Below are 23,183 nucleotides of genomic sequence, written 5' to 3' on the forward strand. Positions count from 1 at the left end.
CCAGTGACAGTAGGGCCATATCAGGACCATGTCAAATGGGCCAATGGGGACACATAAGTTGCCAATACCCTAAAACATCTCCCTGTTCCTGTCACCAAGCCGGTTAAAGCTTTTGAGAACATTAGGATACAAAGTTGCTGTGCTACAATGACATATTCCAGCAGCATAGTGCAGATAATGTGAAGTCCAAAGAAAACTATTTATTCAGCTACAACAGTGAAACATTGAAGCAGCAGCTACAATGCCACAACTATGTCATTACTCATAAGACTTCTGGATAGCTGGTACAGATGAGGGGTGAGCCTGGGGTAGCCAACCTGTAATCCCAGGGCCTCATGTCCCAATTCATGTGAGGCTTGTGAAGACAGTGCAAGGGATAATTGGCTTCAGCAAAACAGTAATACCATAAATCAGACTTCACATACATACCAACATATGGTTACATAAAACCATTTGACGACTGTCTTCATGATAAATGCAGCAGGTGATAAAATGTGCAAAACATTTTTTTACTGTGGCCCTTTGGGAATGATATTGGTAAATCCTGGCTCCTGGTCTGGCCCAAGTTGGTGCATACTGTTCTTGTTCATCAAGCAGCCTTATAATACAAAAAAAAAAAAAAAATCAGGACAACTCTGTCCAGCAGCTTTGTCAGTCATCCAACCGAGAACACCCCCTACTTCCAAATCTGTCTAGTTAGCCACCACTAATCACCTACAAGGTTCCGTCTGACTTGCACAAACAAGGCCGCTTTGACAAAACATGAAAATGTTCAGAACAGCTCAGACACAGCCGCTGCGATCACAACCACACAAAAATGATTCAGTTTGAAAGACGCAGATTATAGCTTGCTCGCATCAGCTGTGATCAGAGGAGCTTACGTGCGAGGGTTTCTAAACCACCTTAGTTTAGTGTTGTAGACACATCGCGCTGCTCGAGAGTGGGTGAGCCAGAGGAAGACGGAGAGGGAAGACAGAGAGACTTACAATAGTCTTTCAAAACAAGGCTGCTAAGGCAATACGCTAGAGAGGCAAAGCGAAATAGCAATTATAAACTTTGTGCAACACGAGAACAGCTCTGCCCTGGGATTTATCGCAACATACCGTGTAACCACGGCCCCGTTTACCGCACTAGAACCGGTTTGTGGTTGTCTGACTCTGAGGCTATAATTATAGCAGCTGGGCGTCTGTTTCGTCCTCTCGCCGTCTCTGTCACACTCGCCCAGACAGACGTTTTCGATGGGCGCGCTCCTCTATATCTTTTAAAGGTTGCCAGCGTGGGCAAACCATTCTAAAATGGAACCTAAACGTTTAAAAACTCCTGGACTGAAGTGTGTGACGCATACAGGCTGAACATCTTGGTTTCATGAGAAATGAATGGTGTATGTGCTGTAGCATCGGGAAGAAGCAATCAGCTTTCACCGATCTGGAAGGCAAATGGCTCTCCCTTGTGACAAAAACACGTTAATACAGGGTACCGCTCCTCAATGCTGTTTAACAGATTACCTTGAGAGGTGCAGCATTAAGACGTACTGTATAACAGGTGGCAGCAGCTTAACAGGACCTATGATAGTTTTCCGTTTTGTCGTTGCAAGAGTGCTTTGACACTTCCCAATACTGACGTTGCAAAAAAAAACTGCAGTGTATCGTGCATGCCATGGTACAAGCCAAACACTCAACAGTTGCTAATTTAGAAGCGTATGGTGAAGCTGATCTCGTTTGAGCTGCTACTTTTGATCAAACGTGATCTCCTGTTGCCAGGGAATTGATAGCAGTGTTGATGGCATGAGTTGTACAGAATATGGTTTAGATTGGGTTTCTTAAAACAAACGAGCAGTTTCTCAACAGAAAGAGTTAATAAACAAAAGACAACATTTTTCTGTCTGAACGTCATACAATGGGCGTGGGATCTCATGACGGCTACGAAAACTCTTGTTGCTGAGTTACATTAAAAATAAAGCAATATAACAGATAGGCCTATGTGGGATTTTTCTCTGTCGACTAAATGTGTGTACAGTGTACAGTTCTGAACGGGGTATTTAATCGATTAATGTATTCGACTGCTTGTTTTTCCATTGGTTTACACGTTTTATCGGGCTCGGTTCGTTTCTTCGCCTGCGCTTCGGCTTCAAGGTTCCTATATTTTGACACCAGTCCAAAGCGCCGCGTATTCCCGGAACAACAGACCAAGACAGAGACCCAAAGAATACGCAAAATAGGGGTGTGCGTGTGAGAGCGTGGTGCACGGAAGGCAATAGCGAGTGTACAGGGGCAGCGAGCTGTAGGATTTTTTTTACGCCGCGATACCGCAGCGATGAATAAATAAATAATGACATAGTAAAACTCGAATAGGCAGACAGGTCGTTCCTGCTCCGCTTCCACACTCCAAGTGGACTACGCATGTGAAATATCGGTTTCAAATCACACGGACGTGGACCGCATAACCGTTTTCGTAATGCGGGCGTGAATTATATACACTAGTACAGGGGAAAGACGGGGAGGGGAGTGGAGGGTCTATCCTGATTGCACTCCACTATACGTCTCCGCCCGACTGAAGGGGGAGAGAAGCAGAGGCAGGTATGTCGAACCGAAAACACCGGGACAACCAAGAGATATGCGCCCGCAAGGTCCGGGAGCTCGCCCAGTCTGGAGTCAACAAGCATTGCTTCGAGTGCAATCAACCCGGGGTGACTTACATCGATATCACCGTAGGCTGCTTCGTGTGCACGTCGTGTTCAGGAATGCTGTGAGTATATGAAATGTACAAGTCAAAAGACAGACGTGTGGTGTTTTATAATGCTTAACATTTTAATTATGACGACCATGGCGATGGATACTATTTTGCTATACTACATTTTTATTATTATGCGTGTTATTATCCTTAGTAGCCGTAGTAGTAGTCATAGTAGTATCAAGCATTTCGTTTTATACGTGCATATCTCACTTACAAGTATCAGTATTGCATAAATGTTGTGCTGGAAAATTAACGGTAAAAATAAAAATACAGAATGAATCAGTTGGACTCTCACTGAAACGCTGAAATCTTGATGTCCTTATTTACTTCCCTCACAGTCGATAATTACTACTTTATCATTTTCAGGCGTGCAGTTAATCGCGTTTGCGTTACGTTTCGTTTCGTCACGGCTCCAGGTTTGGTATCATTTAGCCCTGTTGTTTTTGTGCATGTTCCCGGCGCGTGGCCCTGGATTTAGGTTAGATTTCACTGAATTGCTGGAGCGAGATCTCAGAGCAAGATTAATGTGGTTTCACAATATTAATATTTCACCAGCTTGAAACGAAAAGGAAAGGAGCAGCTCACGGTGTACACGGCGTCTGTTTACTTATGCTTTTGTTTTACTTTATTGTGTGGGCACAATTTCACTGTTCCAGCGTCTGCCTGTGTCTCTGCATAACCCAGTTTCACCAGTTCCTCTCCCCCTCCATCCCTGCCAATTATTAAGCCACTCTGCTTGACTGGTGTGTGTCATGCCCCACTGTTTTTCTTAAACACTTTCACCCAGTGTTAATGCTATTTTATATCAATCTGAATGGTTGCCACCTGTTTTTCATTGGATTTATTCAGACTTTAATGCCTCTGTCTGGCTCTCTGCACCCCCCCCCCCCCATCTCTCTCTTGCTTGCTCTCTCTCTTTCTCTCTCTCCGCCTCTCCATCTCTCAGGAGAGGACTCAACCCTCCCCACAGAGTCAAGTCCATCTCTATGACAACCTTCTCCCAACAGGAAGTGGAGTTTCTGCAAAACCATGGCAACGAGGTGAGTGGCAGGCAGACAGCATCCCTGGCTGATGGTGGTGGGTGGGCTTGTGGGTGGGACTCCTAGAGCACCCCCCCCCCCCCCCAGAATATGGACTCCTCATTCCCACTTCAGGGCCCATGCCTCGGCTCCTCTGAGTGTATTCTGACTGACAGGCCTTCAACAAACTGTGGCAAGAACATGAGAGGTTGTTTAATCCTTTTTCCGCCAATCGGCTACTGCTACAAACAACTGATTGGTGAAATAGCGAGAAGCTACAGAAACAGATGGTGACTGTGTGTGCACTGGTGTTTTGTTAAGTGCTTTACAACTCTGTAAGTCAGCATCAGTGACCAGTGAACGGCTCCATACAGAGGTCCTGAGGTGGTGACACATACCATTTCCACATTCCGAAACTCTTGGTGCAAGTTAGCCCAGGGCTTCTCCCCTCCTGCTGTAGCCCTGCCTTCATGCTTACCTGGGAAACCCACAGTGTGGTCGCGAGTGGCTTTCAGGATTCGTGATGCGTGTGGTAGATCTTAGTACGACGTCCACGCACCTTTGCGTAGTGTGTGCAGCAGTCTGGGATTCGGGTAGTCAAAGTGAGTTGAACTCTTCCTCCATGCTTGCAAAGGGCCTTCACACCCAGGGATGAAAGTGCCAAAGTGAATGAAAGGATACCCCTACAAGCTCTGCACCATTACTTGATTTGTTACTTGGAGAAAGCCAGCATGAGACATGAAGCTGTTCCAAAGGGGATGAGTACCGCTTGCAATCAGTTTGCCCCTGTGATGTAGTCCTACATGCCAGGATCCTGTTGTCGAGTCCCCCCCCCCGCCCCCAACACCAGTCAGACCTGTTGTGTTGCAGTCTGGGATGAGGCCGTTTTGCAGGAATGCTGTCATGTTGCCCTACCTGTCTGCAGACAACGTCCCACCCGCAGCAATCTCATGGCAGCCTCTCATGCATGCGTGTGATTAACCTCTGTTTTAACATACGATTCCACGCTGCGGTTGGCATGATATTGGCTATTTCCGCCTGCTTCCTCATGTGCCGGTGTCTCTCTGACGTTAGCATGTGGGTGCCTCTGAACCGCATCCCTCTCAGCTCGAATGAGCTCTCCTTCGTGCTCCACATTCTTGCTTGTCACCCAGGTGATTGTATCAGTTGCATTCCTTTCTCCACACCTTACAGCATCTCAGATCCTCTTTCGAAAAATATTGGCTTGTGATAATTGTGATATTGGCTTATCAGATACAAAGAGTAAAGTAACTCCAGCTAATTTTAAAAACAGGATACAGATGAAGTTACAGATTTTTGTGACTCTGGTAGCAAAAACACAGATTAACCTATTTAAAGGTGTGTGTTCGTGATTTAATTCATATTCACAGCCAAACATCTAAATTTCACTGATTCATGTGGTCCAAATGTATTACATTGATAAATGAGGGTTAAATACAACTAAATAGTGAAATAAAACAGTTAAGTGTGAATGCTTTGGCCCAAGCTTAACTCTCTCCCTCTGCCTGCTCTGTCTGACTGTCAATGCTTCAGTCCAAAACTTTCTATACACAAGGCAATGCACAAAAACATGAGCATGTTGTTTTAGATTATGTTTTGTGTGATTTTTTTATCAGTGCTGTGGTCCCAAACATGTTGATCAGGCTGATTCATCAACTAATGCTTTTAAAGGAGATCTTTTAATACATGGGCTTTATATATATATATATATATATATATATATATGTGTGTGTGTGTGTAATGCTCTGTGTCCAGTAGCTAGGAGTGTAGCGCTCTCTCCATTAGAATTCCCCTGGGCAGCCAATCCCCTGATTGACTCACAGCGCGCTCTTGAGCCCTGCCTCCAGCCGCACTCCAATGGTCTGAGAAGTAGGTGATTAAGGGACATTTTGTTTGATGAGAGGAACAAAATGAAGGCAGCTGACTCAACAGCTCAAGACTTCAAGAGTAAGGAGAGAGGGAGAACCATTATTATTACTATTATACTTATTGATTTCATTTATATAGCTTACAGCATAGCCTTCTGTACCTGTCAAGGATCTCAGGGTGACTCACCTTAACCAGCAGAGATGTGTACCATCCACCTTGGTGATGCTTGGCAGCCATTTTGCACCAGATTGCTCACTGCACATCAGCTGAGATGGAGAGAGTGAGATTTATTCAGCCAATAAAAGTGGGGGATGATTAGGTGGCCAGATTGGCAATTTGGCCAGGACACGGGGGACCTCCCACTCTCTCCGAGACATGTCATGGGATGTTTAATGGCCAATGAGTCAGGAGCCCGTGTTAAGGTCTTGTTTTGCTCTGCTCGTTTTTGTGGTTCAGTAGCATGTAAATGTAGCGAATCTGTTTCATTATGTGTTTATGTGGGGTATACCTCACCTGCTCATAACCTGGCATATGACACACATGCCGTCCCAGTATGGGGGAAAAAAAGCTAATGATAACATGTCCCTAGTTAGGATATGGTAATCATTAATATATTAGTATTTACCTTAAATTTCTTTGTTTGGTATATTCATATGATAATATTCATGTCATATTTTGTCTTAAATAAATAATTAAGGACAGTATACTTAACATTGTTCTTTTAAAATCTTCATGAATGTGGGGAAAAATGGTGTCTTTGTTAAATGTGGGATAAAAGCTAGAGTATATTTATTGTGAAAGTTGAAGGATGCATGCTGATATAAGTGCATTTTATGCACTAAAATACTGTGCTGTTGAAATGAAGTGAAGGTGGTTGCTTGTGACATGTAAATGGGAGAATGACAGCCTTGGTTGTGTGTGTGTGTGTGTGTGTGTGTGTGTGTGTGAGTGTGAGTGTGAGTGTGTGTGTGTGTGTGTGTGTGTGTGTGTGTGTGTGTGTGTGAGTGTGTGTGTGAGTGTATGCCTTTGTGTCTGTGAGGAATGTGTGTTACCTGTTGCATCACTTGCGGTGGGCCGTGTGCTTCTCAGGTGGGGAAGAGGACATGGCTGTGTGCGTTCGACCCCAAGACCGATGGCTGTTTTGATGCTCGGGATGCCCAGCGGCTGAAAGAGTTCCTCCAGGACAAATACGAAAAGAAGAAATGGTGAGCGAGGTGGACTCACCCATGCACCCTACACAGATTCAGTGTGTGTGTGTGCATGCCTGCACAGCTTTTGGGTCCATTATATTGTCATCAATGACAACAGTCACAGCCTAAATTTAAAGCTACAGGTATATCTTGGTTAATGGAGCTTATCAGAATGAAGACCCTTTATACTGAATATAACATTTTTAATCATTTATGTGTATGTGCATTTGTTTAAAAAATCTCCAAAAATCAAAACAGAGCAGATGCATTTTGATGCGGATTGCTTTTAGAAGTAAACAAAAGCTGTTTCTTTGTGTTACCAAAAAACGGCAGTTGAAGAGGTTTGCAAGTATCCCCTTTAGATGTCCCCTGTCTCACTTCTTTGGCTCCCATTTCTCATGTATGGCAGTGATTAAAGTAACTATCCAAACAGCCATCTAATGCAACTCTGAGTGTCCTTCTCGGGCAAGAGAAGAAACAAAAATCAGTTCCTCCAAACGAAAAGAATACGGAGTGTGTCAGGAGAAATGATATGTGAAGCTACACAGTTTTACACAGTCGGGTTAGTACAGTCAACAGTCAACCATAATACGAGTGTGAATGCATCTTAATTAACGTACATTAGATTAGAGTTGAAAACTCTAATGTCCTCAGTGAAGGAATTCATTTTGCAGCCAAAAAGTACAAAGACAAACTCCACAGTTACAACAGTTAAAAAAGTTAAAAGAAAAAACATTGAAAACACAGGTTTAAAAACCAACATGCTGAGAAAGTGTTTTGGTGATGAAGTACTATTTTAAAACAATGCAAATGCTGTACTGTGCAACTGAACCTACATTCATTAGGTAAATATGCATTTCGTATTGATAGTAAATCTGATTCTCTTTCTTTTGTAGGTAATGATATTTTGCCAGTTAGCCTAGTTTTCTGAAGCCTTGGAATGCATCCCTATCGATGTGATGATAGTTATGTCTCTGTGGAGGAAGTGACCTAATGGAGCCTGTCTGCTTTATTAAGCGAGGTGTGTCTGTAATAACTGTTAAGGACACAGTGAACAGGAAGCCGCTCCTCCATTTCAGGCATTTTTCGAAGAATAAGAATCGGAGGGAAGCAGAGGGGCCGTGGAGCCCGGGGGCACAGGCCCCGCCTCCCACTCAGAGCGCTGCCCACGCCCTGCCCACCTCCGCACGCCCCACTCGGACACTGGTGAGGGACTCCATTTCACCCCCAGCTGACTGTGAATGTGTCATGTGAGGGCATTTGGTAGGAGAGCTGGGGATACAGGCTTCACAAACACCCAAAATGAGTGGATGTAGCGTAAACTGTCAATGGCTTGCTGAGGGGACCCAGACAGTGTTTTACTATGGAGTCTTTTGACTTGTTGAAACAAGTCAGCAATGGACAGCACATGGGGTTCCTGCCATTATGGGGTTCATGAAGCCTCTCCCACAGCTGGTGTTTAGAGACCTATAGGGGTATCAGTTAGCATAAGCCTATGGATAGGGTTTGGGGGAGTGTGACCAAGAGAGACTGAAAGAGAGGGTTACAATCAGTCATGTGTGGTGCCTAGGTGAGAATATCAGTCATTCTGATGAACAATGAATAAAAAAGAGGAAAAGTGAGGAAGGCAATGTCATACAATATAAATATGTAAATAAACACATTCTATACACACTGTACATTTGTACATTTCACATAGCAAATTACATTATACACAAACAACCATACTGTGAATTATACATGATACACTGTTCATGATACAGTGCATATTATATATTATAGTATTTACTGTAATACTTTACATTATATTCATGACACACACTACTGTACATTTTGACTGGAATGTATATGGTAGTGTGAACTATTGCTTTGTACTCTGTCCTCAGTCGCAATCCCAGCTGTCGTCCTGGGACAGAGCGCCCCCTGTCTCCCCGGCTGACCTTCGCACGGATGTCTTCACCGCTCGCCCTTCTCGCTCCCAGAGTTTCCGAGACCCTCCCATCAAAGGTGTGCATTCTTCTGAAGAGTTTTTACATTTACATTTACATTTATTTATTTAGCAGACGCTTTTATCCAAAGCGACTTACAAAAGTGCATACAGCAAGTATAGCGACAGTACGGGGACAGGATTAGGACACCACAAGATGCCACACTATGTTTTCATGTCCCCTGTGTTTGCCCTAGTTATGACCTGAGTCCTAGTCTGTAGTGTGTATTCCACTGTAGTGTGTAACACACTGTAGCGTGTAACTCTCTCTCTCCCAGACTCTATGCTGAGTGGGCTGGAGAGGCAGCGGCCAGGCATGGGACCCCAAAGCCACACCCCTTCTTTTCCTGCTTTGCCCCGCCCCTCAGGTAAACACCGTCTCCAAAAGCTCCCTCGCCCAATAAATCAAATGATGTCGCAGTTTCTGTGCCCTATCTTTGTATATGTCATGTTTCTCTCCTTTCCTTGTTCCCTTCCTTCCATCCCGTTGCTGTCCTTCTCCCCCCCTCCTTTCCTATCCTTCTTTTTTTTCCTCTCTTTCTCTGCCTATCAGCCAGTAGCACTTTTAAAAACAGCTTCACCTTAGGTAAGGTATTGAAAAATATGAGCGAATGTTACCATCAGAGCTTGGAGTGATGCATTGTATTGTATGAAACAAAATCATTGCTGGGCGTTAAATGAACTGTGACTTTGCAAGAACAGAGAACTGGAGAGAAGAAAAAAATAATTGCAAGAAACTGCACTAATTGAAATGAGTAATTCATAGGGGGCTGAATAGCAACAGGCATTAGCATGCTGTGTTAGCCATTACAAAAAACAGCTGTAATAATATATACTGCATAATGAATGAGGCAATGCATCGATGAGTCAGGCCCATATACCCGTGACCAGTCTCATAACCTTTGAGCATGGGGATATCCTACCAGGCATGCGTTTTTATTACTGCATGTACAGGGACACAGCAGCAGAAAAGTCCCCTTAATGACAGTGGCACTTCACACATAATGTGGCATTCTGACATGTGGGGACATCTCCCTCTGACTCATCTAATAGCCTGCTGGATGCCTTTCATAGGCACCACACAAAAAGACGCTGAGAAGAAACAGATACAGAGTCAGTGAAGAGACCCATCCTGTGTGTATGTGTGTGTGTGTGTGTCCTTTGCCATGGCTACTCTGCATGCTGTGTGTCCTCATGCCTGTAATGGCCTGCACTGCCAGACGGTGGGACTGGATTGCACTTCCTGCTCAAGAGCGGCTCAGTTCAAAGCCCAAGATCAGAGGAGACCCAACTCGTGGGGAGCCGGAGAGTTCCCCAATGGAAAAATATGAGGGGGAAAAAAAGCTACTTTAAAGAGCTCCTGTAGCTATCTGGAGCAAATATGAAATACTCTTACCTCCAGGCTGTGATCACATACTTTTTTTTGATCAAATACTTTGATCAAAGTATTTTAATGTTCCCCTTCCCTTTCCAAATTTCCAAATTCCAAATTTACTCTCCCTTTAAACATGTGTGGCGAATTTGAATTTTGCTATTAAAATACAAATCCTATGAAGCAGTCACTTGAAATCATACCCATTTTGTTGTGACTGACTCTTTATTTCTTGAACATTGGAGCAAACATTTCAGACAACCACACAATTATATTGTATCTAAATACTTACTAAATATATACTAAATCCTTTTGAGATGTGGTTAATAAAACCAAGCACAGAATATATTTATGAAAAATTAGTATGAATATGACATGAATATTTTTGTTTTGTTTTTGAAAATTGAAAAGTAACATCATACACAACTGATGGGTTTACTCTGGATTACTCTGATAATGGGTTACTCTAGTAGCTGTAATATGACACCATGATTGTGTCACCACCATGTGTAAGTTGGCTGTGGGGAAGCTGGGTACTTACCAACTTAGAAATGTGGAAACTTTCAAGAAAATGACATTGGGTAAGATTTTGTTCAGAATGGCCCCTTTGGGAGACTTATGTCCAGAACGAATGTTCTGCAGTTGTGCTTTTGAGCAGAGTTGTCCTACGTCAGACATGCTGTCAGAGTTTTATACAGGATCACCTATTGCACTCTTCTGACAAAAAAACGAGCAAATTTTGTAAACAGAATCCTCATGTTCTGTCACCACACCCCCTGTTTTCGACTGGCTCAGGTCGAGCTGCCTCCGCTGTCGGTGGCCCCGCCCCCTTCAGGGCCTTTCCCAAGTCTTTGAGTGTTGATTTCGGGGGCCTGAGCCAGCACTCTGCGACCAGCCCCATCCCACCTGCTCCAGCCACGCAGGACAAATACGCGGCCCTGTCACAGCTGGACAGCGTCTTCTCTGATACATCACCGGGGACAGGTAAGAGGCCAACTGTCACATTCCCTGTCCTTTGTGTGAGATGGGACCACCGAACACCAGCTGAAAGGCTAGAACTGAAAGCTAAAAGCACAGAGCAAAAGCATATTTAGGAGCTGGTGAGAAGAATGCACAGTAGTGAGGGTGAGCCTACGGTTGGCTGCGAGTCATTCGCTGATTTGAACCAATGAAAACAATTCATTTTCATACAGTGAGACACATGGTAGCACCATCTGTTATAGAAATTATGGAGCCTCACTCTCCCCTTACCATAGAGAATATATTTAGAACAGAATTTAGTCAGTTGAGCATACATTTTAAAAGGGGAAAAAAGGACATTAACATGAAACTGAATATACGTGACATTATCTCTCGAAGTGGCCAGAACAAACGACAAGTTGTGATGTGTGCGCTTCTGTTTCAACAGCACCATCTGGTGGTCCACCACAATATAGCACCCTCTTTGGCAACAAAGTGTCCTCAAGCTCTACCCCTGCCAGGTAGTACTGTAATGTCCGTCTCTTTAAACTGTCCTCATTTGCAGTTAGAAATGTTCATGTAGCTCTGATAAACAATTTTCCCACCTGTTTCTCTCTCTCTCTCTCTTTCTTTTCTTGTGACAGTTCTCCTGGTCTCACAGATCCGGTTTCCAGCCCCCAAACCTTTCCAAGTAGGCCATGTTATAAATAACCATCACTGGTCCTGTTATTTTTGTATGTGCTATAGTCCATTGGTTCTGTTGTTTCTGTCTGCCTGAGAGCAAAGCCTCTTACAACAGTGGCATTAGAAATCCAATCTTAATTGATTACTGTGTGGAACAGAAAGAGACGAGCCAAATAAGGCAGGCGTGTTTGGAGGGCATAAAATTAAGTATTTAGCAGAGATGTGTTAACCCTTGTCAGAGCATTGGACTTTGGACCTGATGGTCATGGGTTTGAATCCTTGCTAGAGGGTGGCCATGGCACCCTAAGAGTGCAGTGTTTCGTGCCCATTGCGTCTGTAAAACATGACACAATTTAAAGCTCTTCAAGTGGTGAAAGGCACCAGTATCACAGAGCGCTAACACTGAAGCCTGAGTTTAATACAGTTAAATTCAGTTCACTTCAATTCAAGCAGTCAATCTTTATTTCTGTATAATGCCATTTACAAACAAGTTGACACACAATGGATAGTTTTGCTTCAAAATGGACATTTTCCAGAGGGAATAAAAAACCAAGAACAGAAAATTTAAAAAAAAATCCAGTTGGTAAGAACCTGGATATTTATTCCCCAGCCTTATCTAAGGTGATCCAGCTAATCTCACATATTCAATTCAATGGTGCTTTATTGGTGGGACAAAAAATAGCCAATAGCCAGTGTTGCCAAAAGCAGCGAAGTGAGCAATATTAAATGTATATGCAACTATTTAAAGTTAAAGAGAACATGTATGTTTCTCTCTCACACATTCTCTCTCCCTCCCTATCCACAGCTTTCCCCAATCCGTTTAACACCACTGCCAGCTCGCAGTCCTCCATTTCTCCCAGCAACCCCTTCACCAGCACGGCAGCAGCAGGTAGGCGGCGGGGCTGCGTTCCTCCTGTGCCTCTGCGCATGTCAGCGCCTGTGACAGATGCTAAACTCAGCTCTGCTCTGCAGGTGACTCCGGCAAATTTGGCTCCTCCCCCTCTGCTGTCTTCCCCCAATCGGCAAGCTTTCCTGCGCCCGGCGCCCAGGGCGCTTTTCTGCATCAGCCAACCGGCAGCCAGGAAGCTAATGGTGTGTGTTGAATCCGCTGTGAGAATATGGTGACGCCCTCGACACAAGAGAGATCTTTATCGGCATTTTCACTGTTATTTTTGTGTTGGCTCCGGCGAATCACGCAAGCGCAAAATCTGCACATGTTGTGAATGCAAGTTCATAGTTCATATGAATGCCTGGTTTGAAGTTTGCTGACTCACACAGTAGTCAGAACTGCTGCGGCGTGAAGCTGCTTGAATACAAGCAAGTGTGTCCTGTGCATCTGTCCATCTAATATATGCCTCTTTTGTTGACTGTTGAAATACGGGTGTAATTACCAAAGCATCGGTATGAGTTGAGGGGGCATCTGTTCAAACTCTGCCATCTGTTCAAACACTTTATCACAAGGGCATTGAATTGGTTTCATAGTTTATAATTGCCAATGATTATGAAGTAACAACATGTACAGTGCAATTTGTTTGCAAAGAATGTGGCCCTATGTCTTTACAGTGATTCAGATTGTAAAAATACCATAACTTCACAGATTAGCAGGGGAGCAAATTGATGTTCCTAGAATGTTTCAGTAGCAATACAGTACTATGAAGTGTATAATCAGGTTAGACAGCCATGTCATGTCTTTTTTTTGGGGGGGTGTGGGGTGGCTGCAGGTTTTGCCTCTTTCCCGGCACCAGAATCAACGCCCAGGGCGGCTGCTCCCGTGTCCGTCAACCCCTTCACTGTGAGTAACTCCTCCCTCCGACCCACCGGCAGACAGCTGCTGAGTTTTCCATGTGTGGTCATCATGTTCAATGTGCGTTCAGTGTGTGTTCAGTGTTCTCTCTGTGGGAGGGTGTGTGATGACCGTCTCTCCCAATGTCTCTCAGGGGACCGTGTATCCGAGCAGAGGGACATCACGAAACCCTTTCATCTGATACCAATGCCTACCCCTGCTCCCCCTCCTCGCCCCTCTTCCCCACCCCCACCGTCGTCCCTCCCATCCATCTTACAGGTGGGTGGAGGGATTTTAGCTGCCATCTCAACACTTTTTGGGTGACTCGCCGCACCCCCGGCCTAATCGGACAGGACTGCCCCAGGACTGGGTGACACAGGAGTACATGGGCTCTGCGGGTGTCATTTCTGGACCACCCCCCCCCCCCCCCCCCCCCCCACCCCCCGTCGCTTGGTACCAGCAGACGGAGACCCATGAACACATGCAGATCACACTGTCAGTCTGTTCAGTTTCAGACTCTGCTTATTGATTAATGGAGAGTGGGGGCGAAGCCCCTGGAGCTCAAAGTGGGACCTGACCCACCCCTGCCATGCCACACACCCAATCAGCACCCACACAGTGGGAGCTCACTTCTGCTCTTGACCACACCCATCAGTAATATAGTACTTTGCTTGCTTTTGGGCCAATTGAGATATTGTACATAAGCAATGATATGCAGGACAGCGTCTGTCGAGTTTAAGTTAGACCACAGACATCAAGGAACATTCAAACCGAATATCCAGCCAGAGCTAAGCATTGTTTCTGATGAAGATGCAGCAGTCCGACAGCTCCTAATGCATGTAGATAGGAGCCGGTAAATGGACAGCTTTCCATTTGTATCACATATACCATATATATATGGAATATATTTTGTATTTGAGTTTTTTTAATGCGTGATCACAGTATCGGGCTGCATGCGCTCGGGGAGCTTGAAGAGATGTCGCTGAATGTAAAAACAAAAAAAAAACAATGATTAAAAAAGGCATTTGTACGCCATCTCATGATATTATGGACCAAATGTATATTATTATTATTTTTTTTCTTTCATTTGCTTCTATTTGCTGCAAACAATAAGGGCCATTTAGAAATTTGGAGCAACAAGTTGTGCCAATGTGTATAATACATGGCTAATGTTGTTTTTTTTTTTCTTTTTATATCAGCGTGTTCATTTAGCCCTGTTGTAGCTTCTACTTTTCCATGACACTTGGGCACCCCAGTGTGTGTGTGTGTGTGTGTGTGTGTGTGTGTATTCACGTGTTTTATTCCCTGTGTGTTGTTGCATACAGGTGACTCCAGAAACAGGCAGTGGTTGATACCCAGCTGAAAGATAATGTTGGTATGCTGATCTCCCAAAATAGATTCATCTGAATGAGTGGGTGTTTTGCAGCGTTTCATTTTGAAGGACCCCTGTACTCTCACCCCTGTTCACCCCCATTCAGTTCCTTGTGTTCAGGCACTCATTTTCCTGGCAATAAAATCTTTCTGAATGGCATTTGCTACTGAAGACATTTTCAGTGTTGTGGAATTTAATCGGTCTATTCATCTTTTTACCCAGAGATGATTTCATAGTTGCTGTTTGAAACATCAGGTCTTATTGAAGGCATTGACCCTTCCACAGTGCCAAAAGGTCTTTGAAAAATAGCTGCCATAAATAAAAGAGGAAAAATACCACTGCAGTCATCGGTGGTTGATTTTAAATGCCTAAATTTCCTCTTTTGTGAATCAGAAATGTGACATCATGGCAAAGAAGCAAGCAGGTTCCCACGTCAACTAAAAGTGCAATAACACAAAATTACCAGCAGATGTCGTAAACCGGCAGGTAAAGAACAAGATTCAAAATCATGTTTGCGGTGTTGCTACATGAAATTCCATATTGAATAACTGTGCTAAAATATGCAGAAGTAAAACTTCTATTATGTGTAGTCGAAGCTACTTGTCAAATACAAATCTACACATATAATAGCAAGGGAAAATATAGAAATGATTAATGCTTTTTATGTTTAATAGGTATTTTTATTTTTAAAAAATACCCTGAACAGTAACACACTGAAATAGAAATAAATAATAGAAATGACAGTAATTTAATATCTGTAGTTGCAAAGATTTCCCAGTCAGTATGGTCCAACGCTAAGTTCATATAATGAACCCTGTGATCGCGCAATGCGTTGACGCAAAACTTCAGCAAAAATTGTAATTACAACATTAAACAACCGGGCGTATCCGTATTCACAACACCATAACCTATGCAGAATCGTCCATATTATTAATATCCGTGGATATGTTACACCACTGTTCATGTGAGCGATATTTTGAGGTTTCCAATTTACACAAACGACTGTATTACACGTGTCAGCATTTTTTCCCTCCCCAACACAAAACAGTAGGTTGGTCCTATTTAACTTTGCATGTGGTACTTAATGTGGCTTTGAGATGGATTCATCTAGACCGAACGGCAACTGAAATACGATGCCCGCACGCACAGTTGAGATACATGCGCTATTCTTCCTTGCCCTCACACACTCACAGGCGAGCGTTGACTGACAGGTCTCCACGGTAGCACGATGCGATGGCGAAAAAGGGTGGGGGGCGGCAGTCGCGTATTCTGTACAGTGCCTTGCAGTAAACGGGATTAAAGTACTCAAGCTCCTAAACAGTAGTAGTGGGCAGTTTCGTGCAGACATCGCGGCATGTGCACGTCTGTGTGCAGCAGCGGAGAGACGGAACCAGTTGTAGCTAGCTAGCTGGCTGGCAAGATAGACAGCCAAAGTAGAAACGCATAAAAATACATTAATTTTAAAAGACACGCGCGTTCAACCTCTCTCCCTTGAGTGCGTCTGTTGAGAAGGAGGGGAGGGAGGGGACTGGGAATGAATAAATAAGATAAGGCTAACATATCGCAACATTGATTTAAAACTATCTTTAGCTTTAATCCAAGACAGCCGAGGGAACTGCAGCCACGGAGCAATGGAGAACCAGGCATCGGAACAGCAAAGCTACGAGGACGTGCGGAAAAGCGGCTATCTCCGCAAGCAAAAATCTATGCACCGGCGGTACTTCGTTCTTCGGGCGGCCTCAGAGCGGGGCCCGGCTCGGCTTGAATACTACGAGAGTGAGAAGAAATTCCGCGGCAAGGCGCCTGTCCCGAAAAAAGCCCTGAACCTGGAAACATGCTTCAACATCAATAAACGGGCTGATTCTAAAAACAAGCACATGATCGTCCTCTACACCCGCGCGGAAAGCTTTTCCATCGCGGCGGAGAGCGAGGCGGACCAGGACGAGTGGTTCCAGGCCATGCTGGACCTCCAGTGCAAAAGTAAGTCCGCAAAGCAAGAGAGACGGCTGCCGGAGCACCGCAGTGCCCAATGCTCTGCGTGTCTCTCCAGCTTGCTAGCGAGCTAGCGATTGCTGTAAATTACCATTTGTTAACGTGGCACCCTATAAATGCACCAAGGTAACCTTCCTGTACCATTTATGGAGTGAAACAGGATAATGGATATTTATGCTCCGTTTATTTTTTATCTTCCACAATTAAAATAAATGCACGCTTGTTTTCTAAAGAACGCATGCATATTGCTATCTAGCAAGTCAGCACACAAGCGAGCGAGCTAGCTAAACAGTGACCAGCACGCGCTGTTCTGCAGAATCATTAGCTTGCTAACTAGCCAACTTGTCTAGCTAACTAGCTCGATTGCCAGCTATTTAACAATAATCTAGAGACTGTTTTTGGATTCACAAAACATCTCAATTTTTCTGTTTATTATTGGCATTGTCATTGTTGTTAAGAATTTAGGTAATTGTAGTGACTTCAATGTAAATGTGTTGGTAGTGGTCCTTGTCAACGTCGTGACTTAAGTGTTGACTGCAAATTTCTGATAGTTCAGAGTGCCTGCGTGTAACCTACATAGTACATACTGTAACTGACTGACAGAAGAGGCGAGTCTCTCCGCACTGGAAAACGAGGTCCTTTCTTTACCCACTTTAAAGTTGCCATATGCCCTTATCCTCGTCCCAACCACGTAAACGCACGTTATCATGCGGTGTACAGTACGGATACTTGGAAAAACGGCTGAGATATGAATGGAGACCCAAGTTGGGCGCAGTAAGATTAGGAACAAATCAAGTTAAAAACAACACAAGCGTCTCGTTACTGGGAGGCTCGCTAGCTAGCTTGCTATAACAGAAAGCCCGAGCCAGCAGCCCCCCTTATTTTCATGTCGACTGAGGCCATTACTCTGAAACACCCAAATCCGCATGGTGCGTTCTTGATCATAGTTTATATGCTTTGCTTGTTCTCTATTTTTGCTGACTTCGCAGTATCCCTGTAGACATTGAACCACGTCAGAAAAACACAACGCTGAAGTCGCTAACTTAACTCGCCAATGTTCTCGATGCAAGTGAACTATTTTGATATTTTGTGTGGCATGCTAGCAAGTTACTTAGCTGGCTTGCTAAGTATGCAGTGACCTAACGTGGCTAAGCGTAAGCACTGTTTTCTTATTTTCCAGCTGAAGGTGCATTTAAGTCGAAGTAGCTACGTAGTGCTTGGTCACATACTTATTATGTGTGAATATGGCCCGAGTGGTCAGTGCTTTACCAAATTACAACTGTAATTATTATACTTGATAGTTTTATAGATCTAGTTTGCTACATACATTTGCTGAAAATGACAGACTGCTGGGGAAAAACTGTCATTATTGTTCCCTCATAATCAGAATGAATTGACATGCTGAGCCAAGTTGTACATGAACATCATATTGACAGTGGTTAATTATGAGCTCAAGACATCATATAGTGGGGAAGGCTTTTGATGGAATAACATGTGACGCAATCTCACCAAACTCAGATTTGGGTCCAAGGTGCTTACCGCTGACCTGTTGTTACATAAGGAGCTGATCAGAAAAACTCTACCACTAAAATTAGACTGTCTCAGATCAGAAGCGGTAGGCTCTTGCAGTCACAACTGCAGGGTTTAGGTGAGGTGCTGCCCGACATTGCCTGCTTCTCTTTCCATTCATCACCAGCAATGGAAGCCCAGTATGCCAATTAACTGCAGCAGAACAAGAGAAAAGGAGCAGAGAAAGAGGGGTAGATAGGGGTGGCAGAGGCAGTATTGGGGTCTTCCAGTTGGCAGCCGTAAAACAATCTGCATAGTCAACTAAATAAACAACTGTGGACTAGTTGGCTGGCCAAACGTTTTTACATCTGTCTTTGGCATGTCTGCTTGTTATTTAGGTCTATTTTCTCTATTTTTTTGTGTTCCTTATTCTTTTTTGGCTATATTGGAATTATGCGAGTCATCTGAGGCCCTTGGTTCAGTTTGCACAGCTCTGCTCTGTTTTCAGGTGTGTCACCCATTCTCCCAAGTGTCTTTAACAGTCGTACTGTAACAGTCGTACAGCTTTCTGCTTTGATCGCTTTAATATGCACTCACTAGTTTTTGTCATTTATTTTGTCAATTATTGTCATTTCACTCTGATCAGCACCCGATCAGATAACTCCAGGACACGATTAATTCTAGTGCAGTAATCAGAATGGACAGTACAGTTTCCCTCTTGTTCAATTCAGTCGTGCCAGACCCAGGTGTGTGCATTCGTTTAAAAGCCGTAATACTGGATGCACTAACACTAACATTACATACTTTTTCTCTGTAATCCTAAATAATACTGAATATTATTTAATTGTGCCTGTGGTGCGCTGCCTGCTTCAGTTTTTGGTGGTTGCACTGCACTTTGTGACGTAACTCTGTGTTTGCTGCAGATTTCTGCTGGGGTTGCACGCTTGTGTTTAACTTACATTGCACACAGAGCTGCTAACTGTCAGGTAAAAAAAAGAAGGGGGGGGGGGGCACACTGGGTGGCAGGCTGTGCTGTGTTGCTGCACTGAAGGAGCCTGTAGTAGCGTGGCGTGTGCACTGTTAGAGACAGCTCGTTGGAGAAAGGCGGGGCAGATTATGCAGAGTGGGAGGAGCCGTGGGGGCCAGCTTTAGGAGTTTTCTCCAGTAACCAAAGTTTATGGTGTAATCCGAACCCCGCATGTACAGTTGCAGTTGAAGGTATTCGCACCCCTCACACAGAGAGTGGAGAATGGGGGCAGGGGTTGTGTGTGATGCAATGGAATGTATATTTTCCTTTTTTATGGTCCGTGATGGTCATGTCTCCTTTTTTTCTTTTGGCTGGGGACCGGGGGCCTACCTAGGTGTCATGGTCCATTTCTCAGATAACACTGCCTTATACAACTCTTGACTGACATGCGTGAGATATCAGATGATCAATAGGTCAGAATTGTGCTTGGTTGCTGAAACAACAGACAGGGACTAAAGCATGTCCATCTTCTGAGGGCAGGTCCGCTGGGCCTGCCCGGAGCACAGGTTCAGAATCTAACACACAGCACAATTGACGCAGCTTGGGTACTTGCGTTGCTGAGACAGGATCCCGTCACCTGGAGCTTTCCCCCAGGGATTTGGGACCGAGAAATTCACCTGTTCCGGAAACAATCAGAGGGCACAGTTGCTTCCCGCTTCCTGCCACACTTGGCAAATGCAGAACAGCTGCTGCACAGCACTGCATGAATGTTTGTGTTTCTGCAGTGAGGCTGAGTGGAGGGATTTGGGCTTCGGTGCGGTGTGGCGTAGCTGGACGCTAATATGCGCTAAGGCGTATTGGAGGTGTAAATAACAGTTAAGTATCTGGTGAGCCCACTGAAATGTCAAACAGTATTTGGCTGCTCATCAGAAATAGAAGTTGAGTTAATTACTTCAAGGCATAGTTGACTTTCAGCATTATCCTCCCTCCCTCATCCTGTCCGTGCGAATATAGTGATGTTTCGTCAGCGGTGTGATGCTGAAAATAATCCAGCATTGTGAGCCGCTCAGAAGAACAGAGTAAGGAAGAGTGGCAAACTGGCAGTATTGTTTGGAAGCCTTCATAGTTCCCCCTCTTTGACAGCTGAATGCTCCCATCGACACGGACCACCCCATGACTCACGACAGAAGTGACAAAAGAATTAGCGCCGTTGGGCAACTTTCACTTTCTTTGAGGATGTCTAGACACTTGCTTGGCTCATAGACGCTGCCCCCACAGAATAAACGCTCCCAAATAACTCGCAAGCGGCCGGAGCAAAAGCTTGTGAAACTTGGAATCCAAACAACTATTCCTCTTTAAAGTTTGCCATTTAAAGTGTGTTTTATTTAATGTTACAGGTAACCCTGTTCCCAGATACTTGTCAGCACACCTAATATACAGACCACTGTAAAAATCAACACTGCAAGGCTGCAAGGTGGTGTAAATGACATCTTGCAATGTGGCCAATGCAAAGGACACTCTGTTAAAAGCACAGTGGGAGCTGCACGGTACAGTGTGAGGGATAGTGCATTTCAATTCTGCGGTTGCGTGGAACAGCACAGTGCATTTCAGCTCTGAGACTGAGTTAAGCAGCACAGTGCATTTCAGCTCTGAGGTTGAGTTAAGCAGCACAGTGCATTTCAGCTGTGAGGTTGCGTGGGAGAGCAAACGCATTTCAGTCCCACAGTTGTGTGGCTCAGCACAGTGCATTTCGGCACTCTACAGTCATATGGAACAGCGCAGTGTGTTTCAGTGTTTCTCTGCAGTGTTTATGTAAAGCTGCCGGCGGAATCCTGATCTTCCTGGTCCCTGATGTTTAAAGGTTAAACCCCCTAATGCGGTGCTCATCTCCCTAATTAGGCAGTAATTAGTGTCCGAGCGACAGAGCGACATATCCAGTGGGAGCACAATGCTATTTTAACTCCCAAATCCCATGCAGTGAGCCGGATCTAGGGGGCTTGCCCCGCCTGGAGGTCTGTACCCAAAATTCCTGTACGCAGATAGTAATCTACATTCTGTGTCTGCCTTCTAACAACTGCTCTGGGATTACAAAATCAAGTGGCTATTTATAAGTGTCACTTTCAAAATGAACAGTCTTAGCTTTAAAGATGTCAAATTACTCTATAGCTCATCACGCAAACAAGAGTTAAGAGTTAATACTACTAATTATTTTAAACAGGGTTAATAGTTCATTTGTAGCGAATTGCAGTGTTAAAGTTGTGCTCAGTGAAGCCCTCTTGAAAGATTATTCAGATGGTTCCTCCTGCTCCTATGCCATGTGTGTATAGCTTTTGCTTATAACTCCACAAATGTCTAAACCAGGGTTATTATTGTTATAATAATGGACTTAATGATGTTTGTGCATGTCATTACCACTCATTATCGGACACCGCCAGAAGTATTTGAACGAGGCTGGGCACGGGAACATCATGTTCCCTCCCACAGATTTGTTGACCCGTCTTTTTTTTTTTTTTTTTGTGGTGACCATAATTCTGGCAAAGAGGCTGACGGGCGTTATTGGGAGTAAGGACCATCGCCTCCCGCTGAGTCATTAGGAGCTGGGATGCCACTGCCGCAGCTCCCAGGTGGGGGCGTGATTGTTCCCTGCGGGTCAATGTGCTGCAGGGCCCAGCAGGGCGTGGCATTCCTGGTGGCCCAAAATGTTGGTGGTTGCTTATGGCCACAGATACTGGTCCATAACGTAAACGCCAGAGCTAAAGAGGGGACTTGGCCGGTGTAGTGTGCACTTGAGACTCGGTGGAGTTACCCTCCATTTTGTCAAGTGTGCACTTGGTCAAGTGCACCTGGTCAAGTGCTCTTCAAGTTCAAGTCTCACAACATTTTTGAGTCAAGGTGAACACCTAATGAAAGGTACAAAATTTGATTTCCTGAGAGAAACATTCAACCCTCTGAAATGGTTGGGTTTTACATGGATGTCCTTGTGTCCTCGTACTGGGAAACGTAAAGCTTTAGGTTCTGGTGTTACCTTATTTTTCTGAAAGCTTTTATAGCTATAGTATTATATGAGGATTATAATAAGTGCACAATAAGATTGAAAGCAGAAAGCTGACGTGACATATAGGCTAACTACCTGCTAGCAGGTAATATCAGCTAGCTGTTGACCTAACTTGGAGAACTGGACAAACTACAGCCGGTGTGACAAAGGGACAGACGAACAGTGGATTCATTCATCACAATCGATTTTAAGTAGAGGTTCAAACTACACATTTGTCTGTCTGCTCCCTACATTGTGCAAGCATCAGTGTTTTAGGTGGACAGTATATACAACTGTCTCCTTAACTCAGAAACCCCAGGCCTCCAACCCATGCCAGACCATACTGTTACACATCTCCTTCCTTGTAGCTACAGTAGATACTTGTAGCGTATTCAAAATAGCTTTTGCCTGATTGAAAATTACTTTTGCTCAATTAAATTTTAAAAGCCAAAAAAAAATGTTTCCCTCAGAATTCCCACGCTCGCCTGTCTCGATCAATGTCACATGCTGAAAATATGTGTCAACAAACCTGGAAGGACCCGCTTCTGTATACCGTTTATACTCAGCGCACCTATACATAAACAAAAGAAATGGCTCAAAATAAATGAGGCGGTCCGTGGTACCACACGCCAGGGCCGTTATCGGTGCAGTTAAAGGAACCAGGGCCGAAGCATGAAGGACATGAGTCGGA

The 23,183-nt window shown here is 44.4% G+C and overlaps 2 protein-coding genes across 3 annotated transcripts in view; both read left to right on the plus strand.

Annotated features, from left to right (window-relative positions):
* Nucleotides 1-1,909: 1,909 nt before the first annotated feature.
* Nucleotides 1,910-14,039, plus strand: agfg2 (ArfGAP with FG repeats 2). Of its 2 annotated transcripts, XM_036547624.1 has the most exons (14): nt 1,910-2,745; nt 3,680-3,773; nt 6,732-6,847; nt 7,912-8,038; nt 8,719-8,839; nt 9,098-9,187; nt 9,373-9,405; nt 10,987-11,175; nt 11,600-11,672; nt 11,796-11,842; nt 12,641-12,724; nt 12,808-12,927; nt 13,557-13,627; nt 13,773-14,039. In XM_036547624.1, exons 1-14 carry the CDS (start codon nt 2,579-2,581, stop codon nt 13,818-13,820), a joined length of 1,380 nt encoding a protein of 459 aa, XP_036403517.1. In that variant the 5' UTR covers nt 1,910-2,578; the 3' UTR covers nt 13,821-14,039. The 2 variants fall into 2 exon arrangements, with proteins under 2 accessions (XP_036403517.1, XP_036403518.1); XM_036547625.1 differs by lacking the exon at nt 9,373-9,405.
* Nucleotides 14,040-16,156: 2,117 nt separating this feature from the next.
* si:ch73-335l21.1 (insulin receptor substrate 1-B) overlaps nt 16,157-23,183 on the plus strand; it is a 31,725-nt gene continuing 24,698 nt past the window's right edge. The window contains exon 1 of the mRNA XM_036547612.1: nt 16,157-16,970. Within this exon, the coding sequence (XP_036403505.1) occupies nt 16,622-16,970 (349 nt within the window). The 5' untranslated portion in view covers nt 16,157-16,621. The remainder of the gene's footprint in view (nt 16,971-23,183) is intronic.

Source organism: Megalops cyprinoides, chromosome 16 (genome assembly GCF_013368585.1).
Source record: "Megalops cyprinoides isolate fMegCyp1 chromosome 16, fMegCyp1.pri, whole genome shotgun sequence".
Lineage (NCBI taxonomy): Eukaryota > Metazoa > Chordata > Actinopteri > Elopiformes > Megalopidae > Megalops > Megalops cyprinoides.

Excerpts from the sequence above, each read along its gene's own strand:
- agfg2 (XM_036547624.1), top strand. The coding sequence starts at position 2,579 with ATGTCGAACCGAAAACACCGGGACAACCAAGAGATATGCGCCCGCAAG. Across the intron at positions 8,840-9,097 it reads CCGAGACCCTCCCATCAAAG|ACTCTATGCTGAGTGGGCTG; the intron begins GTGTGCATTCTT and ends TCTCTCTCCCAG. Across the intron at positions 11,843-12,640 it reads CAGCCCCCAAACCTTTCCAA|CTTTCCCCAATCCGTTTAAC; the intron begins GTAGGCCATGTT and ends CCCTATCCACAG.